Source organism: Phoca vitulina, unplaced genomic scaffold (assembly GCF_004348235.1).
Source record: "Phoca vitulina isolate PV1807 unplaced genomic scaffold, GSC_HSeal_1.0 scaffold8, whole genome shotgun sequence".
Lineage (NCBI taxonomy): Eukaryota > Metazoa > Chordata > Mammalia > Carnivora > Phocidae > Phoca > Phoca vitulina.
In genome coordinates, this window is record NW_022589711.1 from 51,087,654 (window position 1) to 51,103,573 (window position 15,920).

The following is a 15,920-nucleotide window of genomic DNA, read 5'->3' on the forward strand; positions in this document are numbered from 1 at the left end:
TCTGGCTGTTTATCTGTATCCTTTATCATATCCTTTAACAAATTAGTAAATGTAAATATTTCACTGAGTTCTGTGAGCCACTCTAGCAAATTAATTGAACCCTAGAAGGGGTTTGTGGGAACGTCAGATTTATTAGTCAGAAGCACAGGTGACAATGTGGATATGGTGACTTGGGGATGCTAGTGGGATATCCAGGTTGGGATGAACAGCCCACCATTGGGAAATATAGAACAAGAACACAGGAGAGAGGGAAGATGAATATAGATGTTATTGAATATAGATGTTATTGAACCAAGAAAACAGTTCCACTTATTAAGAAGTGTTAATTAATGAGAATAGAGCTGAGATCATCCAGAAAGAAAAAAGAGATATCCTGTTATATTGGTTTCTATTTTTCACTACACCCTCCAAAAAGATCATGAAAAATATTTTTTAGATTTTATGAGGGCATAATTTCTCATTCATCTCTGTACTTCTAGGACTCTTTACCTCTACCTTCACACTCAATGTCCCAAACACCCTCAACCATCTTTAGTGCCCAGGGCAGAGCATTCTCTTGCTTTCATTTCTTCCAAGAACACTTCCCTCTTCTCCTTGATCTAGATGGCCTCATTTCCTTTTGAGTTGTCATTTGTTAATTGTCCAGGACCTCTTTCCTGGTCCTCTGTTTGGGCTAGATCTTCAGATAACCTGGTACTACTACCAAAATACTTATTGTATTTTCATGAATTATTTACTACTCTTTAGTGGCTTGACCCCTGGGCCTCTGAAGGCAGGATTTCTGTCCATCTTCTTCATTATTATATTCTCAGCACCTAGAGCAGTGCCTGGCACAGAATAAGCACTTAAAAATATTTGTTGAATGAATGGATGAATGTACAGATAAACAAGTAAATGAAAGGGAAATAATAATTGCTTTACACATAATTTATAGTTCCTTCATTGCCTAGCATAGATCTGGGCTTAAAGAATACTTGGGGGGACATTTAAGTGACAACTCTCTTTGCTAAAATGGCCTGCTTTTTAAATTATAACAGCAAACCATGCAGACCAGGTATGGAAAATATAGGTGGACTTTAAATAAATATCTGAAATGTAACCAAATATACCACTGCTTGCATCACCAGCATCCCTGAGAAGTCATCTGACTCAGGGGATGAGCAGTAAGACCTGAATAGCTGTGGTTTGTATACTTTTTTGAAACTGGAAAGTACCAGCTCTAAATGACTACCTGAGGTCACATGGAATCAACAAAAGACAATCTTCTTTAGGAGAAAGTATACCTGTCATGAAGACACCATTGCCCCATGTGGACAACACCATTGCTTGGAAATCCCACAGCTTGGAAGATTATCGGAAACATGTCCTTTTCTGCGGGACGGAAGTTATCCAGGTCAAGCCGTCTGGGAAGGGGCCAGTGAGAGCAGTTGTCTTGCAAACAGGTTGGTAGATTCCACTTTTGTAAATTTAGTCCATGATTAGAGGTGGGGGAGTTGGATTGGGAAAATTTTGTTTAGGAATATGAAGTTTGCTATATTCTGGTAATAACAGCCATACTCATTTCTAGTTGGACCCTTATTATTCTAAGTTGCCACCATTTCCAACTGAATGGTTCATTGTTAAAATTCTTGTCTATGATGAAGCATATAGAGAGATGAAGTACACTTCCTCAAAGGCAAGACTATGTTCTTGTAGGTTTGTTTGTTTTTGTTTTTGTTTTTTATGCCCACATGCTTCTTTTCTTTTCCCTCTACACCCACTCTAAGTAATTACCAGGAAAACAGTTCCAACCATTGTTGCTTGAGGACTTTTTCGTTTCAAAGTTCTGCTTGCTGGGCTATTATTTCAAGATCCCTGCTGGGTATCTCCACTTGGGCTCAAACTTCAAAGTCAAGGCACTTCAAAGTCAAGGCATCTAAAGGACTCATCCTCCTCTTTCTGTTGACAGCATTACCATCTAGCCAGTCTCTCCACATCACCTTTAACTCTTCACTTTCTCCCTTACCGAGTAGGGCACCACATCCTGTTGATTCTAGAAATACCTCCCGAGTCCTGTCTCTCCCTCCTTCATCCCCACAGTTGGTGTTTTGTCTAGGCCCTTCATCATCTCCTGTCTAACTATTACAACAGAAATATTCTTTTGACTGTTCCCTTTCAGCTTTTGCCTAAAATACTTTGTCTTGTCTTTTGTTCTGTTTATCCCTTGATCTGTCACCAAGTCATATTTCTAAAACATATTTTGAAGCAGTTTATGCACACTATGCTCAAAAACTTTTCAAAACTATTAATATTACGCCCAATCTTTCACATGACATGACGCAGCCAACACCTTCCATGACCTGGTCCTAGCTTGTTGTATTCACCTGTGTTTCTGCCACCGCGCATATGCACAAATTCACAAAAACATACCTTGCACTTTGTTGTCGCTATGCTTTAGTTAGTCTATGATTCAATTGTTGTACCTGATTTTTTTTTTTTAATTAAAAATATCAAGTTTTGTTTCAAAGTAATCAGTGGGCATGAGAACATCTCTCAGCCAGCTGGTAAGCAGGAGCTAATGGATGGTAATCATGGAAACCACCTGATCTGAGCTTATAAAATGCTGAGGCAACAGGTTAGAGAAAGCTCTGCTCCTTTTCTCCAAAGCCTGCAAAGCCATGTTTGAAGAGACAAGATATTCACCAAGCAGTGGGATTAAGGCATGTTTCATACTTAAAAATAGTGACTTATATCTAGTAGTCAATTTTTTTTGCCAATAACTTAGATAATGAGTAGCTACAAAGTGCTATGCCCTGAGGGCTAAAGGAAAAAATAATTGTGAGATACTCCTTGACCTTAAAGAAGATTGTAGTCTTGTGCAGGAGAGCAGAGATAGATGTCATGTGATTAAATGTTATAGGGACTCCAAAGAAGGGGAGAAATTATTTTTGATATGAAGTGTGGGAGTAGAATTCTGGAAACATTTCTTTGATGAGGTGGCATTTTGAGCCAACCCTGATAGGATGGGAAGGATTTAGCCAATCCTATCAGAGAGCTGAAAAGACATGCTAATCTGTTTCTGCAAAACACAAAAGAAAGAATGCACTGGGGTCTTCTGAGAGCAGAGCTAGTTAAAAGTCTAGCAAGATAAGAGTCCACCAGATTGATGGGACTTGGAATGCCATGCTTAGAAATTTGAACTTTATTATAAAAAATGGAGGCTCTGGAAGGTTTTTGAGCATACAAATGACATGATGAAAGGCACATATATTTAAGAAATTACTTGTTTTGTGCTTTCCTTTTCTCTTAATTTTCTTTTATTTTCAACACATATTTGAGCTTTAAAGTCTTCTTCTCTCAGCAGCTCATCTTCTCTGGTGACTGCATCTGTTGGTTCTTTAGTCTTCTTTTCCCCAGTCTCATGCATGAATGAGGAGCTGCACTGTGTGAGCCCCTGAAGCACTGACTCCGAGAGCAAGAGAAATTGAACAGGGCTAAATGAATGCCATTTATTGTTCCTGGCAACTTGTAAGAATAATAAATATAAATAACTGTTAACAATGGTGTTTTCATTCCATATTCAAATGACACTATTAGCCAATCCTTAATTTGATGCAAACCATTTTGGGTTTGGGGAAAACTGTATTAAAGAACCTTACTCCACCTGCAATTATCTTCATGTAGGTTACAATACCGCCAAAGGGGACTTGGTAAGATCCATCCTCTACCCTCGGCCTCTGAACTTCAAACTGTACAACGATGCCTTCAAGTTTATAGTGTTCCTGGCCTGCCTTGGAGTTGTGGGTTTCTTCTATGCTCTTGGTGTATATATGTACCATGGAGTAAGTATTGGGGGTAAAGTTTTTTAATAGCATAGCTTTCTCAAGGAACTTGACCTAACTTAAAAGGGTTGGATAAGGTTACCTTTTAACCCCATCATTCTGTGAGTCAGCGCTGTCCAATGGACCTTTCTTAGATGATGAAACTATTCTATACCTACACTGTTCAATTTGGTAGCCCTTAACCACATGTGCTTATTGAACGCTTGAACTGTGGCTAGTGTGACTGAGGAAATGAATTTTCAATTTTACTTCATTTTAATTATTTTTAATTAACATAATTTAACTAATTTGATTATTTGATTGATTTCAATTTAAGTACCCATATGTGGTTAGTGAAAATTGTATTGGATGACACAGCTACGAAAAGTGGCAAAGTTCACAGTCCTTTCACCACTTGGATGGGAATGAGAGGTTACTGTGTGTGTGGCATTTGCAATACCCAAGCCAAATAGCTTCAGAGGAAATACATGTTTCTCAAGTCTGATAGGATGGAGAGGACTTAGTCAATCAGGTCAGAGAGCAGAAAGGGCATACTAATTAGAGTGAGCAAAGGACAAAGCAAGAAATGCAGATGGGTCTTCTGGAACCAGTAAGCAACTAAGACATTAAGCCTAGCAAGGTAGAAATAGGTTACATTGAAGGGAATCTTGAATTCCATGCCTAGAAATTTGGATTATTTGAGAATGTTGAAATATTTGAGTGTGTACATTGTCCAAGGCATACCCAACAGACCATTTAGGCAATGTATTGCTCTGTGTTCTGTTAGGTTCTGAAATGGAATTAAATGTCCATTTTTACAGGGGTGACTGGGTGGCTTAGTCAGTTAAGCATCCGACTCCTGATTTCAGCTCAGGTCATGATCTCAGGGTTGTAAGATCAAGCCCTGTGTCAGGCTCCACACTCAGCGCTGGAGATTCTCTCTCTCCCTCTGCCCCTCCCCCTTTCCTTCTCCCCTCTTTCTCTTAAAAAATATATATAAAAATTATAAATGTCCACTTTTACAGAAATGTATGCTGCATGGATCCACACTTCCTTTTAAGCTTCATGGTGTCTGGTTTCATTTGAATGTCCCTCTTAATAGTTATACTGGCTGGACAGAGAAGGGTTGTCACAAATGACCTCTGAAGTCCTTTCTGGTCCTGAGCAACTGATTCTGTGGTAAACCATGCAGTCTCTTCTGTAAGACATATTAGGACAGAATGGGAGAAGATATTTGCAAATGACATAGCAGATAAAGGGCTAGTATCCAAAATCTATAAAGAACTGCTTAAACTCAACACCCAAAGAACAAATGATCCAATCAAGAAATGGGCAGAAGACATGAACAGACATTTTTCCAAAGAAGACATCCAAATGGCCAACAGACACATGAAAAAGTGCTCAACATTGCTCAGCATCAGGGAAACCCAAATCAAAACCTCAATGAGATATCACCTCACACCAGTCAGAATGGCTAAAATTAACAAGTCAGGAAATGACAGATGTTGGCGGGGATGCGGAGAAAGGGGAACCCTCCTACACTGTTGGTGGGAATGCAAGCTGGTGCAGCCACTCTGGAAAACAGTATGGAGGTTCTTCAAAAAGTTGAAAAAAGAGCTACCATCCAGCAATTGCACTACTGGGTATTTACCCCAAAGATACAAATGTAGGGATCCAAAGGGGTACGTGCACCCCGATGTTTATAGCAGCAATGTCCACAATAGCCAAACTGTGGAAAGAGCCAAGATGTCCATCGACAGATGAATGGATAAAGAAGATGTGGTATATATATACAGTGGAATATTATGCAGCCATCAGAAAGAATGAGATCTTGCCATTTGCAATGACGTGGATGGAACTGGAGGGTATTATGCTGAGCGAAATAAGTCAATCAGAGAAAGACATGTATCATATGATCTCACTGATATGAGGAATTCTTAATCTCAGGAAACAAACAGAGAGTTGCTGGAGTGGTGGGGGGTGGGAGGGATGGGGTGACTGGGTGATAGACATTGGGGAGGGTATGTGCTATGGTAAGCGCTGTGAATTGTGTAAGACGGATGAATCACAGACCTGTACCTCTGAAACAAATAATACATTATATGTTAAAAAAAAAAAAAGAAGATATCAGGAGGGGAAGAATGAAGGGGGGGAATCAGAAGGGGAGACGAACCATGAGAGACTATGGACTCCGAAAAACAAACTGAGGGTTCTAGAGGGGAGGGGCATGGGGGGATGGGTTAGCCTGGTGATGGGTATTAAGGAGGGCACGTTCTGCATGGGGCCCTGGGTGTTATACGCAAACAATGAATCATGGAACACTACATCAAAAACTAATGATGTAATGTATGGGGATTAACATAACATAATAAAAAAAAGACATATTAGTATATTAGCAATGTGGCTCATAGGGAAGAAGAAAAAACTGTGAATAAAAGGGTCCAAACATAGATATGAAACTGGGTATGGGTGACCTAATTACAATGCCCAAATTGGTAGCTTTAGTGCATTCTATGTGTGTGTTATTGGGGAGAGAGGTATATATTACTGGACAGTCACAAGAATTTCCAGGCAATGTTCACGCTCACACTTGTACTCCGGGTAGTCATTACAGTCTGATAAAGCCCCCAGGGAGCATTTCTAGGTCAGGCAAAGGAAGCCATGGTATACTGGCACCAGTAGAATGGACCCTGGAAAGAGCTCTGCAGACTGTTAAAGCCAGTAGGGCTGGAACTTGAGGCAATGTGCCAGTTTTATATGGGGAGCAGGAGTGTTGAACAGGAAAACAAGCAAAAAGCTCTCTTGTGTGGACTAAGAAGCCCCTGCAGTGATTGGGAATGAAAGTTTCCTGAGTGGGACTCAACGTCCAATATACACCAAGTAGCAACACTAATCACAAACCCCGTCTTCTTGTGGGTCATAACCTGTGGCCCTGTTGGCTGCCTCTATCTGTACTGGCTCAGGACTTGAAAGGACTGAGTCCTCAGGGTCAACGCTCTGTGGCTGTAGTTGGAAAAATCAAGGAATGATGGATTTTGTAATAAACTGAGTTTGGATCAATGATGTATCTAGCAGGCATTGTTCCTGACGTTGGATCTGTGTTTCCAGTAGTCAGAAGAAGACTTTATGCTAAAATTATAGTTGATTTCATAAAAATCTAGGGTAAAGCATAGTATCTAGAGCATTTGAAAAATAAAACAAGCCACCCTGTGATTTGACCTTGCCTGGGCTCTTTATCAGTCATGTGAATTTCTGCATACCTGACTAGGATCTTGACTCCATGTGAACTGGCTTGATAATATAACACAATGGTCACATATTTGTACCCTGGAGTGGGACAGATTAGGGTTCAGATCCTCACCATTTAACTAGCAGGTGGCTTGAGGAAGTTATTTAATATTTTAAGCCTCGGTTTCTTTACCTGTTAAATAGAAAAAATAACAGTATTTACATCATAAGATTTTTATGGAAAGTCACTAAATAATGTATGTAGCCTAACACAAGGCCCACCCCAGAACATGAGCAGTGAGAGCAAGCAGTTGAGATCTTAGCAGAATCTTGGTCATCATTTTTATCAGGTCACCATTCATTTCATATGTGTGCTGGGTACCTCCTCTGTGTCAGAAACTGTGCTAGGCTCTATCTAGAGATGAATAAGATGAACTTGAAAATGACTTCAAAGATGTATAAGCCACAGCTGCTGCACCCAAAGGAGTTTGGAAGCTATTGAGGGAGATTTAAAACCCAACCGTCAAGCCAGTGTGTGAAATGTTACAACTCCAAGATGGTCTCCATGCCTGGGGAGTCCAGAGGGTGTGTTACGATGAGCAGAGGAGGGATGGCACTCTGGGTGAAGGGAATGCTAAGTGAAGAGAAACAGTCAGGAAAGGGCAGAGTGGACATCCAGTAGGGTTCAGAGTCTCCTTTGTTCTCAGTGGGAGACAACTTGTCCATTCCTTAGACACACCCAAGAGAACTCTCAACCCCCCCAAGAGCCAGCTCACTTTGAATACTCTGAGTTTCTAGAGCTCCTGTGCTATTACAGGAGATGGTGCCAGAAGGGGTACCAGGCTGCTCTGCTGGGCTAACCTGTATATGTCCCTCCCTCCCCAGGTTTCTTCAAGAGATACTACAGCCATGGCCCTGCTCCTCTTCACCGTAACGGTACCTCCGGTGCTGCCAGCTGCCCTGACCACAGGCATCGTGTATGCACAAAAGAGGCTGAAGAAAAAGAAAATCTTCTGTATCTCCCCACAGAGAATCAATATGTGTGGGCAAATAAACCTCGTGTGCTTTGACAAAGTATGATTTAAACTTTCCAGGTTGGAGGTTAATGATTTCAAGATACAGCAGAGCTGGAAAAGGCCTCCAAGAATGCCTGGCTCACTGCGCTCATTTTGCAGATGGGAACACTGAGGCCAGAGAAGGTCACACAGTGAGCTAGCGTGAGACCATGTTCTAGAAGCCCACTCTACTGAGTCCTAAAGAAGTGGTTTAGATATCACATCATGAATTGCTTTCCTATGAAATTTAATATTTTTGTGCCTGTATTGGGTTTTAAAACAATCTCTTATTATAATAACTTCTATGACTGACTGGCTTTTTCAGGCAAAAAAATCTGAGGAACATTTCTGTTCCCTAAAGTGCTTTGTCCTGTGCTTAATTGAACATATTCCCTTCTTCTCCTCTGCTTCTTTTAAGGAAAGGAAGGGAGGGGACCATGGCTGTGTTTATGCACTCAGTCCCTCATTTCTCCTTTGATCCCCAGGTTAGTAAAACTCCGGACTAGCGAATGTGTCCCTGTGCTTAGGGTCCTGGAAGTGGCAGGGGAGAAGTATGTCCAAATGCAGAGGATTGCTAGTCTGGGACAGGTCCTGAGACCCCCCTGTGCCTCTTCTATGGGAGACCTGCGGAGTCTCAGCCCTGAGGACTGAGGTCCTCAGCCTCAGTCACCTGCTATTCAGATCCTGCCCTCCACTTGGGCAGGCCAATTTAACTGCTATAACGCAGTGGGTTCCTCCATGTCTTCACTTCATTCAATTTGAATAGTTGATAAAGGCTTTGCCACCTTTTAACTCATCTACATGGGCCAAGAGCTCCATTAATGAGATGTTCCTTGCTCTGCAGAAGCTCATGACTTAGCTGAGGAAGCAGGTAAAACAGAAGTGTAGACAGTGATAATGCAGTGAAATGCATGCTGAAAGAGGTATGAACAAAGCATTGAGGTGAAGTTACCTGCCACGGGTGGGAGGTCACTTTTGAGCTATGACTTTGGTTGGTAGACAGAATGGGCCCTGGGCTCAGAGGCAAGCAAATCAGAAGCACAAGGATGTCAGGGCCTGTGGCACATGGGGGACAGAGGACAGTGGGGTGTGGCTAGTTTGTGGGCTGTCCCGTAGGGGATGTAGCTGAAGAGAGGAGCGAGCCCAGTTGTTCAGGGCCTGACATGCCAAGCTAAGGAGTGGAGACTTGTGAAGGAGAATGGGAGCCCTACCATTTTTAAAAATTTTTTTTATTGTTATGTTGATCACCATACATTACATCATTAGTTTTTGATGTAGTGTTCCATGATTCATTGTTTGTGCATAACACCCAGTGCTCCATGCAGAATGTGCCCTCTTTAATACCCATCACCAGGCTAACCCATCCTCCCACCCCCCTCCCTTCTAGAACCCTCAGTTTGTTTTTCAGAGTCCATAGTCTCTCATGGTTCGTCTCCCCCTCCAATTTCCCCCCCTTCATTCTTCCCCTCCTGCTATCTTCTTCTTCTTTTTTCTTAACATATATTGCATTATTTGTTTCAGAGGTACAGATCTGTGATTCAACAGTCTTGCGCACTTCACAGCGCTCACCATAGCACATACCCTCCCCAGTGTCTATCACCCAGCCACCCCATCCCTCCCACCCCACCCCCCACTCCAGCAACCCTCAGTTTGTTTCCTGAGATTAAGAATTCCTCATATCAGTGAGGTCATGTGATACATGTCTTTCTCTGCTTGATTTATTTCGCTCAGCATAACACCCTCCAGTTCTATCCACGTCATTGCAAATGACAAGATCTCATTCCTTTTGATGGCTGCATAATATTCCATTGTATATATATACCACATCTTCTTTATCCATTCATCTGTCGATGGACATCTTGGGAGCCCTACCATTTTTTAAGAAGATGGGTGACATTTTTATAGGTGTATTTTATTTATTTAATCTGGGGTAATTGGTGAGAAGGGACAGAGGGGAGATAAGACTAGGTAACAGGAGGTTATCTGGGAACGTTCTTTCTCTTCAACCTGTAGGCCACTGGACCTTGAGGCTGCTCATTTCACCTCTAACCTGAGAATGTCCCTTCCCTGTTTACTCAGTTGTAAGAATTGGAAGCATTGTAAGCACTTCACTGTAAAGCATTATGCTGACTTAATATCTTCTACTGACAGAAATGTCATTTGATAGAAGTTGTCCTAGGCAAGGAGAGCAAGAATGGAGAGTAGAGGACCAGCTGGAGAGACACCATGAGTAGACTTGATGAGTCTTGGCCCCCAGCTGAAAGTTGAACAGCTCTAAGATTATTTCTGTTCTATTCTTGTCGAGTTTCCTTTGGCAAAGAAAGCCCTTAATCCCACTTGTCAGGAACCACTAGGGTTAACTTAACAGTAACTCCCTTTTAGTTTTAGGATCAGAGAACAGCCCCTAGGAAGTTTTCTGGGAGGGATTCCCAATACTTACCCAGAAGCCTCATTAGTGCCTGTAATATAAGAGGGAGTTTTATAAAACACATTCATTACATATTCATCTGTTTCTAAAACTAATTCTTCCAGAGGGAGTTCATTTTACATCTCATAAAAAGTTTTTTCCTCTGCATTCTCACGTGCTAGAACAACTGAAGGACTGCTCCTCAGCATGGTTGGCCAAACCCCAGTGGCATGACAGCATGTTATAGTGCAAAGAACTCTGGATTGGGAATCAGTAAAATGAGAAGTCAAATCCTGGATCTGGCACTAAGTTTCTGTGTGCCCTTTTAAGAGAAGTTTGAACCCTAATGATCTCTAAGTGTCTTTCTAGCTTTCACATTGTAAAACTCTACCAATATGCTGTTGGAATAAAGCACCCCACAATTAATTGAAGCCCCATCTACTGTTATTTCCATTTAGAAGACATTCACCACCAGGCTTCTGAGTACATCTGTTCTCATATATTTCTAGTTTACATTGCTTTGTTATAAAACAAGTTCTCTCTTTTCTATCCAGTTCAACCCAAGCCTGGGCTAGTATTTATGCTAAGAAGTTTGCTTTCTCTGTCTTACTCCCTTTACAACTGCAACTATAATTTAGTTTTCTTTCTGTTCATGGCTAGTTTTATTGTATAAGGATCACTTTCACATAGATAAATAACACAGTCCCATTTCTGTTTTGCTACAGTATCAATTCTGTTTTCATGTTCAAAATATTGATGTTTAAAAAATATAACCTGGTCATCAGGAAAACATTTCAGTTTGAATTAAGCTGCTAACGCTTTTTGAAATGGAACAACTCAAGAGGATTTGAAATCTAAACACACAGGTTGGGACCCTTACAAATGCAGAAGGGAAATGAAGCAAATAGATTTTTGCTGTTGTTCTTCAAGGAATAACTCATACAAAGCGTGTTAGCTTTCTGTGAAGTCCAAATGAATTAACGAAACCAAGATTCCTTCAGTCTTTAATTGGAAGTCCAGTGTGGGTTTTGCCTTTCTGTATATTTTGCAAAATTTATTTAACATTTGTCTAGGCAGGCTGGATTCTGGTTCTTTCTCTTCAACCTGCAGGCCACTGGACCTTGAGGCTGCTCATTTCACCTCTAACCTGAGAATGTCCCTTCCCTGTTTATTCAGTTGTAAAAATGGGAAGTATCATAAGCATTTCATTGTAAAGCATTATGCTGACTTAATGTCTTCTAACGACAGAAATGTCATTTGATAGAAGACTAGAAAATTCACTGTCTAATACAGAAATGACTTTTAAAAGAATGATGACAGAGACCTGGGCGTCAGTAATGAAAAGGGATACACCCCAGCCCTTGGTAGTGCTTTGCTCAGCCTTGACAGCGCTGAAGCAGTGGGGCCTCGTGCTTACTCTGGGAGTTGGCTTCTTGCATAAAGACACTGGGGTCGGTAATTAATAGTGGACTCTGAAGCAATGAGCAAATTCAAAGTGCTGTGATAGTACTTAGTTTCATGTTGCTTTCTCTGTTACATTATGTGACAAATACTCCCTCATAATACAGCAAACAAATCTCCCGACCATTTCCCTCTTGATCTAACAATAAAACCCATTCATGGGCATTAATGAATATTTATTATTAGCACTTCATTTCTCTCTAAGTTTTCAAAGCCCTTTATCAACATTTCATTATCAATCTGGACAGTCACCATATCACCCATATTTTAGAAAATTGCTATGAACCAGATGGCAGACTATAAACTAAATAGTCTCGAAAAGAAAGAAAAAATTCTGAGCTCTGCTTTAGAAAGACAGCAGGTGCCAACTGAAAAGTCAAACTCGCACTTGTTCTTATTGGATTTCCATTCACTGAACGCCTCTTGTTTAACAACAGCAAGTACAACAATAAACACACAAAAACAAAATACTCACATTTTATTGTGATGACTAGTATCTAGAGTCATTTAATTATCAACATAGGCTTTTGTGGAATCATTTGTCACTTGCTGAATCTTTCCTTCAGGTACCCTTCTCTGATTTAAAATTTGATGTCTACAAGCAAGGGCTTTGAACAACTAGATCTACTTTAATTTCTTGGGAGCTTGGGTTTTGTTTAAGTCATGATATAATTAAAAGCTCTAAATCTTATGTTAACACCAATTCTGTTTTATTCCAGACTGGCACTCTTACAGAAGATGGGCTGGACCTCTGGGGGACCGTCCCAACTGCTGACAACCGGTAGGCACTTTAGCGAAGATGGAATGTGGGATTGGTGTGGCTATCTTCATGCTACTCAGATCCATCCTCCCAGTGGTGAGGGGTGAATGTCACATAAAATATATATAATAATTTACTAGAACTAGTTCCCAAGTATTTTAATTTGTTAAATTAAATGAATTCTAAGTACAAAATCAGACAGGGAAAGTAGACCTTCAAACTCCACATGAAAAATAGAATGAGTTGGATGAGTAAGAAATTGAATGAATAAAACAGAGGAACAAAAAGTGAAATCAGAACTGTGCTTAATTAAAAACAGCAAAGACTTGCTGGTGGCTAGTGGGCTGGTGGTGGTGGTGGTTGGGGGGGGGGGGTAGTCCAGAAAAGAAGAGCTCTGTCCCCTCCCTCATGGAGCTCACATCTCATGGGAAAAAAAGGCACAAATGCACCCACCTTCTATGCACAACACAGGCTGTGGAAAGGGCTACTATTAAGGCACACATAACAGAATGGAGAAGAAGAAACAATAATGATTGCTTGATATAATACACATTCCTGGATTTTAGAATAACATAGTAGATAAATGGTAGAAATTAATTTTGAAAATGAAGAGAATGGGGAAAACTATCTGACAGAGATACCACTTGAAATAGAATCTTGAAGCATATATGGCTAAAATTTTTATAGACATGGGCTAAAAGCTGGCCATGGGAGGGGGAAGAGCAATCACAGAGACGTTACCCCAGAATGGAGCTAGAGAAGGGAGGGCCCTAGCTCCCTTCTCTGTGGGGCTGATCTCTGCCTTCTCAGTCTAAGTGCAAATCCCTCAGCTCTTAAGCTCTGGATACTCCACCTCGGCTCCAAACATGGCTGAGGCTCTGTCATTGAAGAAGTCATGCAAGAGCTCCCCAAGACAGTGATGGGGCCAAGCATAGCTCTGGCACATGATAACAGCAGACAGGCAGTGCGACATTGCAGAAGATACTTGGGTTCAACCCTACTCATGTGGTTCAACTCCTGGTTGCTCAGATGGCTGGGCCAGGCTTTTGTCCAGATAGGCACTGCTTTGCCCTTTATTGGCCAGACTAGTGAAAGGGGAATGGGATGTTTGCAGCTTTCACCCCTCCTCTCCTTCCCTTTCCCCAAGTAAGATTTTGGAGTATAGAGAAAACTGGATACAGTTACTGTTTGGCTGTAAGATGGGAGAAGGGGAATGTAAACCCAGCCAGTCTACTGTCATAGAGGAAAGTGAGCTTCATTCAGATGCTAGAAATCCATGACAGGAGTTTCAGGAAATAAGACAAAGGGCAAAGGGCTGAGTTATGAGAAACATTTCAGATTTGAGGTGAGCTTTTACTTGAAGGAAAAAGAAACCAGCAGGCAGTCTTCCTTCCTATCCCTGCTACTTCACTGGCCCAGAGACCCCTTGCCTGGGGGTGTGGCTTTCTAGAGCCTACTCTGCAGAGCTTGCAAGTGTCAGTCTGAGCCTTCCACTACTACTCCCACCATAGGTCCTGGCTGCAATAATCTGACAGAAGTCTCTGTGATTATATCCAAGCGCTCAGGCTTTATCATATAGGGGATGGGGAGCTATGGAAGAATTTGATCTTAAGAGTTGAGTATTATTAAAACTCTATGTTGGTAAGATTTAAGGGGCAGAATGTGTAAAATGATTTTCTTGAAGACCTTCCCTTATTAATCATCTTCTCTATCAGTTTTCAGGAAGTCCACAGCTTTCCCTCAGGCAAGGCTTTGCCATGGAGCCCACTGTGTGCTGCCATGGCCAGCTGCCACTCCCTGGTCCTCCTCAATGGGACCATCCAGGGAGACCCACTGGATGTCAAAATGTTTGAGGGCACTGCCTGGGTAAGGTGATAGTTTCTTGGTACAACTAAATGAGAAAAACTTGAAGAGATCCTTACTGGGAGTGGCAAAGCTTTTCTAACTTTGATTGAAACCCAGAGAAGATTTATAACAATATGTGAGTGAAGGTCTGACTCTGCCTGAATTTCCCAACCTCTGCTCCAAAGAACTCTTAATGATTGCAACATGAAAGTGTTCCATGATCAAATAATTTGGGGAACTGCCATTTTAAGAAAGTAAAGTTGATTTCTTAACTACAGGATTTCTTTAATATATTGCGGTACACTGTGAATATTCAAGAGTGACTATGATATGCAGCATTTACCAAACCTACTTGACCACAAAACCTTGACAGGCCACAACATGGTACAATTAATCTTCGTAACACCCTCAGAGAAACAGTAGCCTAAAGCAGTGCTGTTCAGTATATTAGCCACTAAACACACGTGGCTATCAACTACTTGAAATGTGGCTATGCAACTGAGAAACTGAATTTTCAACTTTATTCAATTTAATTAATTTAAATGTAAATAGCCACAAATGGCTGGTAGCTACTGTGTTAGATAGTATAGGTCTAGACACCAAAGTGAAGGTCCCCCAGTTCAACCAGTTTAGTTTTCTGATCTGAGTATGAATGACAGCTGAAGGGTATAAAACCATCCTGGTGGCTGTTGTGACATGGTGGGCAGACCTCTCAACGCCACCACTTTCTAGCTACATGACCCCAAATCCAGAACCAAGACTCTGAGTCTCTTACCTCATGTGTGCATTTATGATAATGATGCCTCATTCGCAGACTTGGGGTAAGCACTGAGCCTATGAGACTACAGGGGCTGCTTGCATTGTAAAGTGCCCAACAAGGGGAGGGCACTCAGTCATTCACTATTTAATTAATTATATTATTCTGTTCTAAAAAAAATGTTTTAAAGCTACTGACAATAATACATCAACTACAGGACAGCATTTAAACAGAATGGTGAAGGGATGAAAACAAATGATTGCAGGGACATGAAATACACCTCACAAAGTTTAATTTAAAGATGTATAGTGGGAAAATTGTAGCTTTCTAGAAGGCAAAGTAATCAAAGAGGAAACCTGGTTAAGAGGGAAATTTCTGATATCAGTAAGTTAAAATTCGAGCATTTGTTATGGAGAAATTTTTGACATAAAGACAAAGCAGTAATCACTTTCCTGGATCTTAATGAGGGAAGAATCAGTGTAATCCTTACAAATAATGTCCTTAGCAGCATCATTTGAGTTGACACAATGATGATCTGCTTAGGGTCATTATTACTGTATGTGACATTGATCCTGGTTCTGACAGTGCCTCTTCTCCATCGAGGGGT

The 15,920-nt window shown here is 41.1% G+C and overlaps 1 protein-coding gene across 1 annotated transcript in view; it reads left to right on the forward strand.

The window, feature by feature from the left end:
- The window catches only part of ATP13A5 (ATPase 13A5), a 107,659-nt gene that overhangs the window by 37,340 nt on the left and 54,399 nt on the right, over positions 1–15,920 (forward strand). The window contains exons 11-15 of the mRNA XM_032406261.1: positions 1,272–1,442; positions 3,664–3,821; positions 7,914–8,102; positions 12,671–12,732; positions 14,427–14,577. Of these exons, the coding sequence (XP_032262152.1) occupies positions 1,272–1,442; positions 3,664–3,821; positions 7,914–8,102; positions 12,671–12,732; positions 14,427–14,577 (731 nt within the window). The remainder of the gene's footprint in view (positions 1–1,271; positions 1,443–3,663; positions 3,822–7,913; positions 8,103–12,670; positions 12,733–14,426; positions 14,578–15,920) is intronic.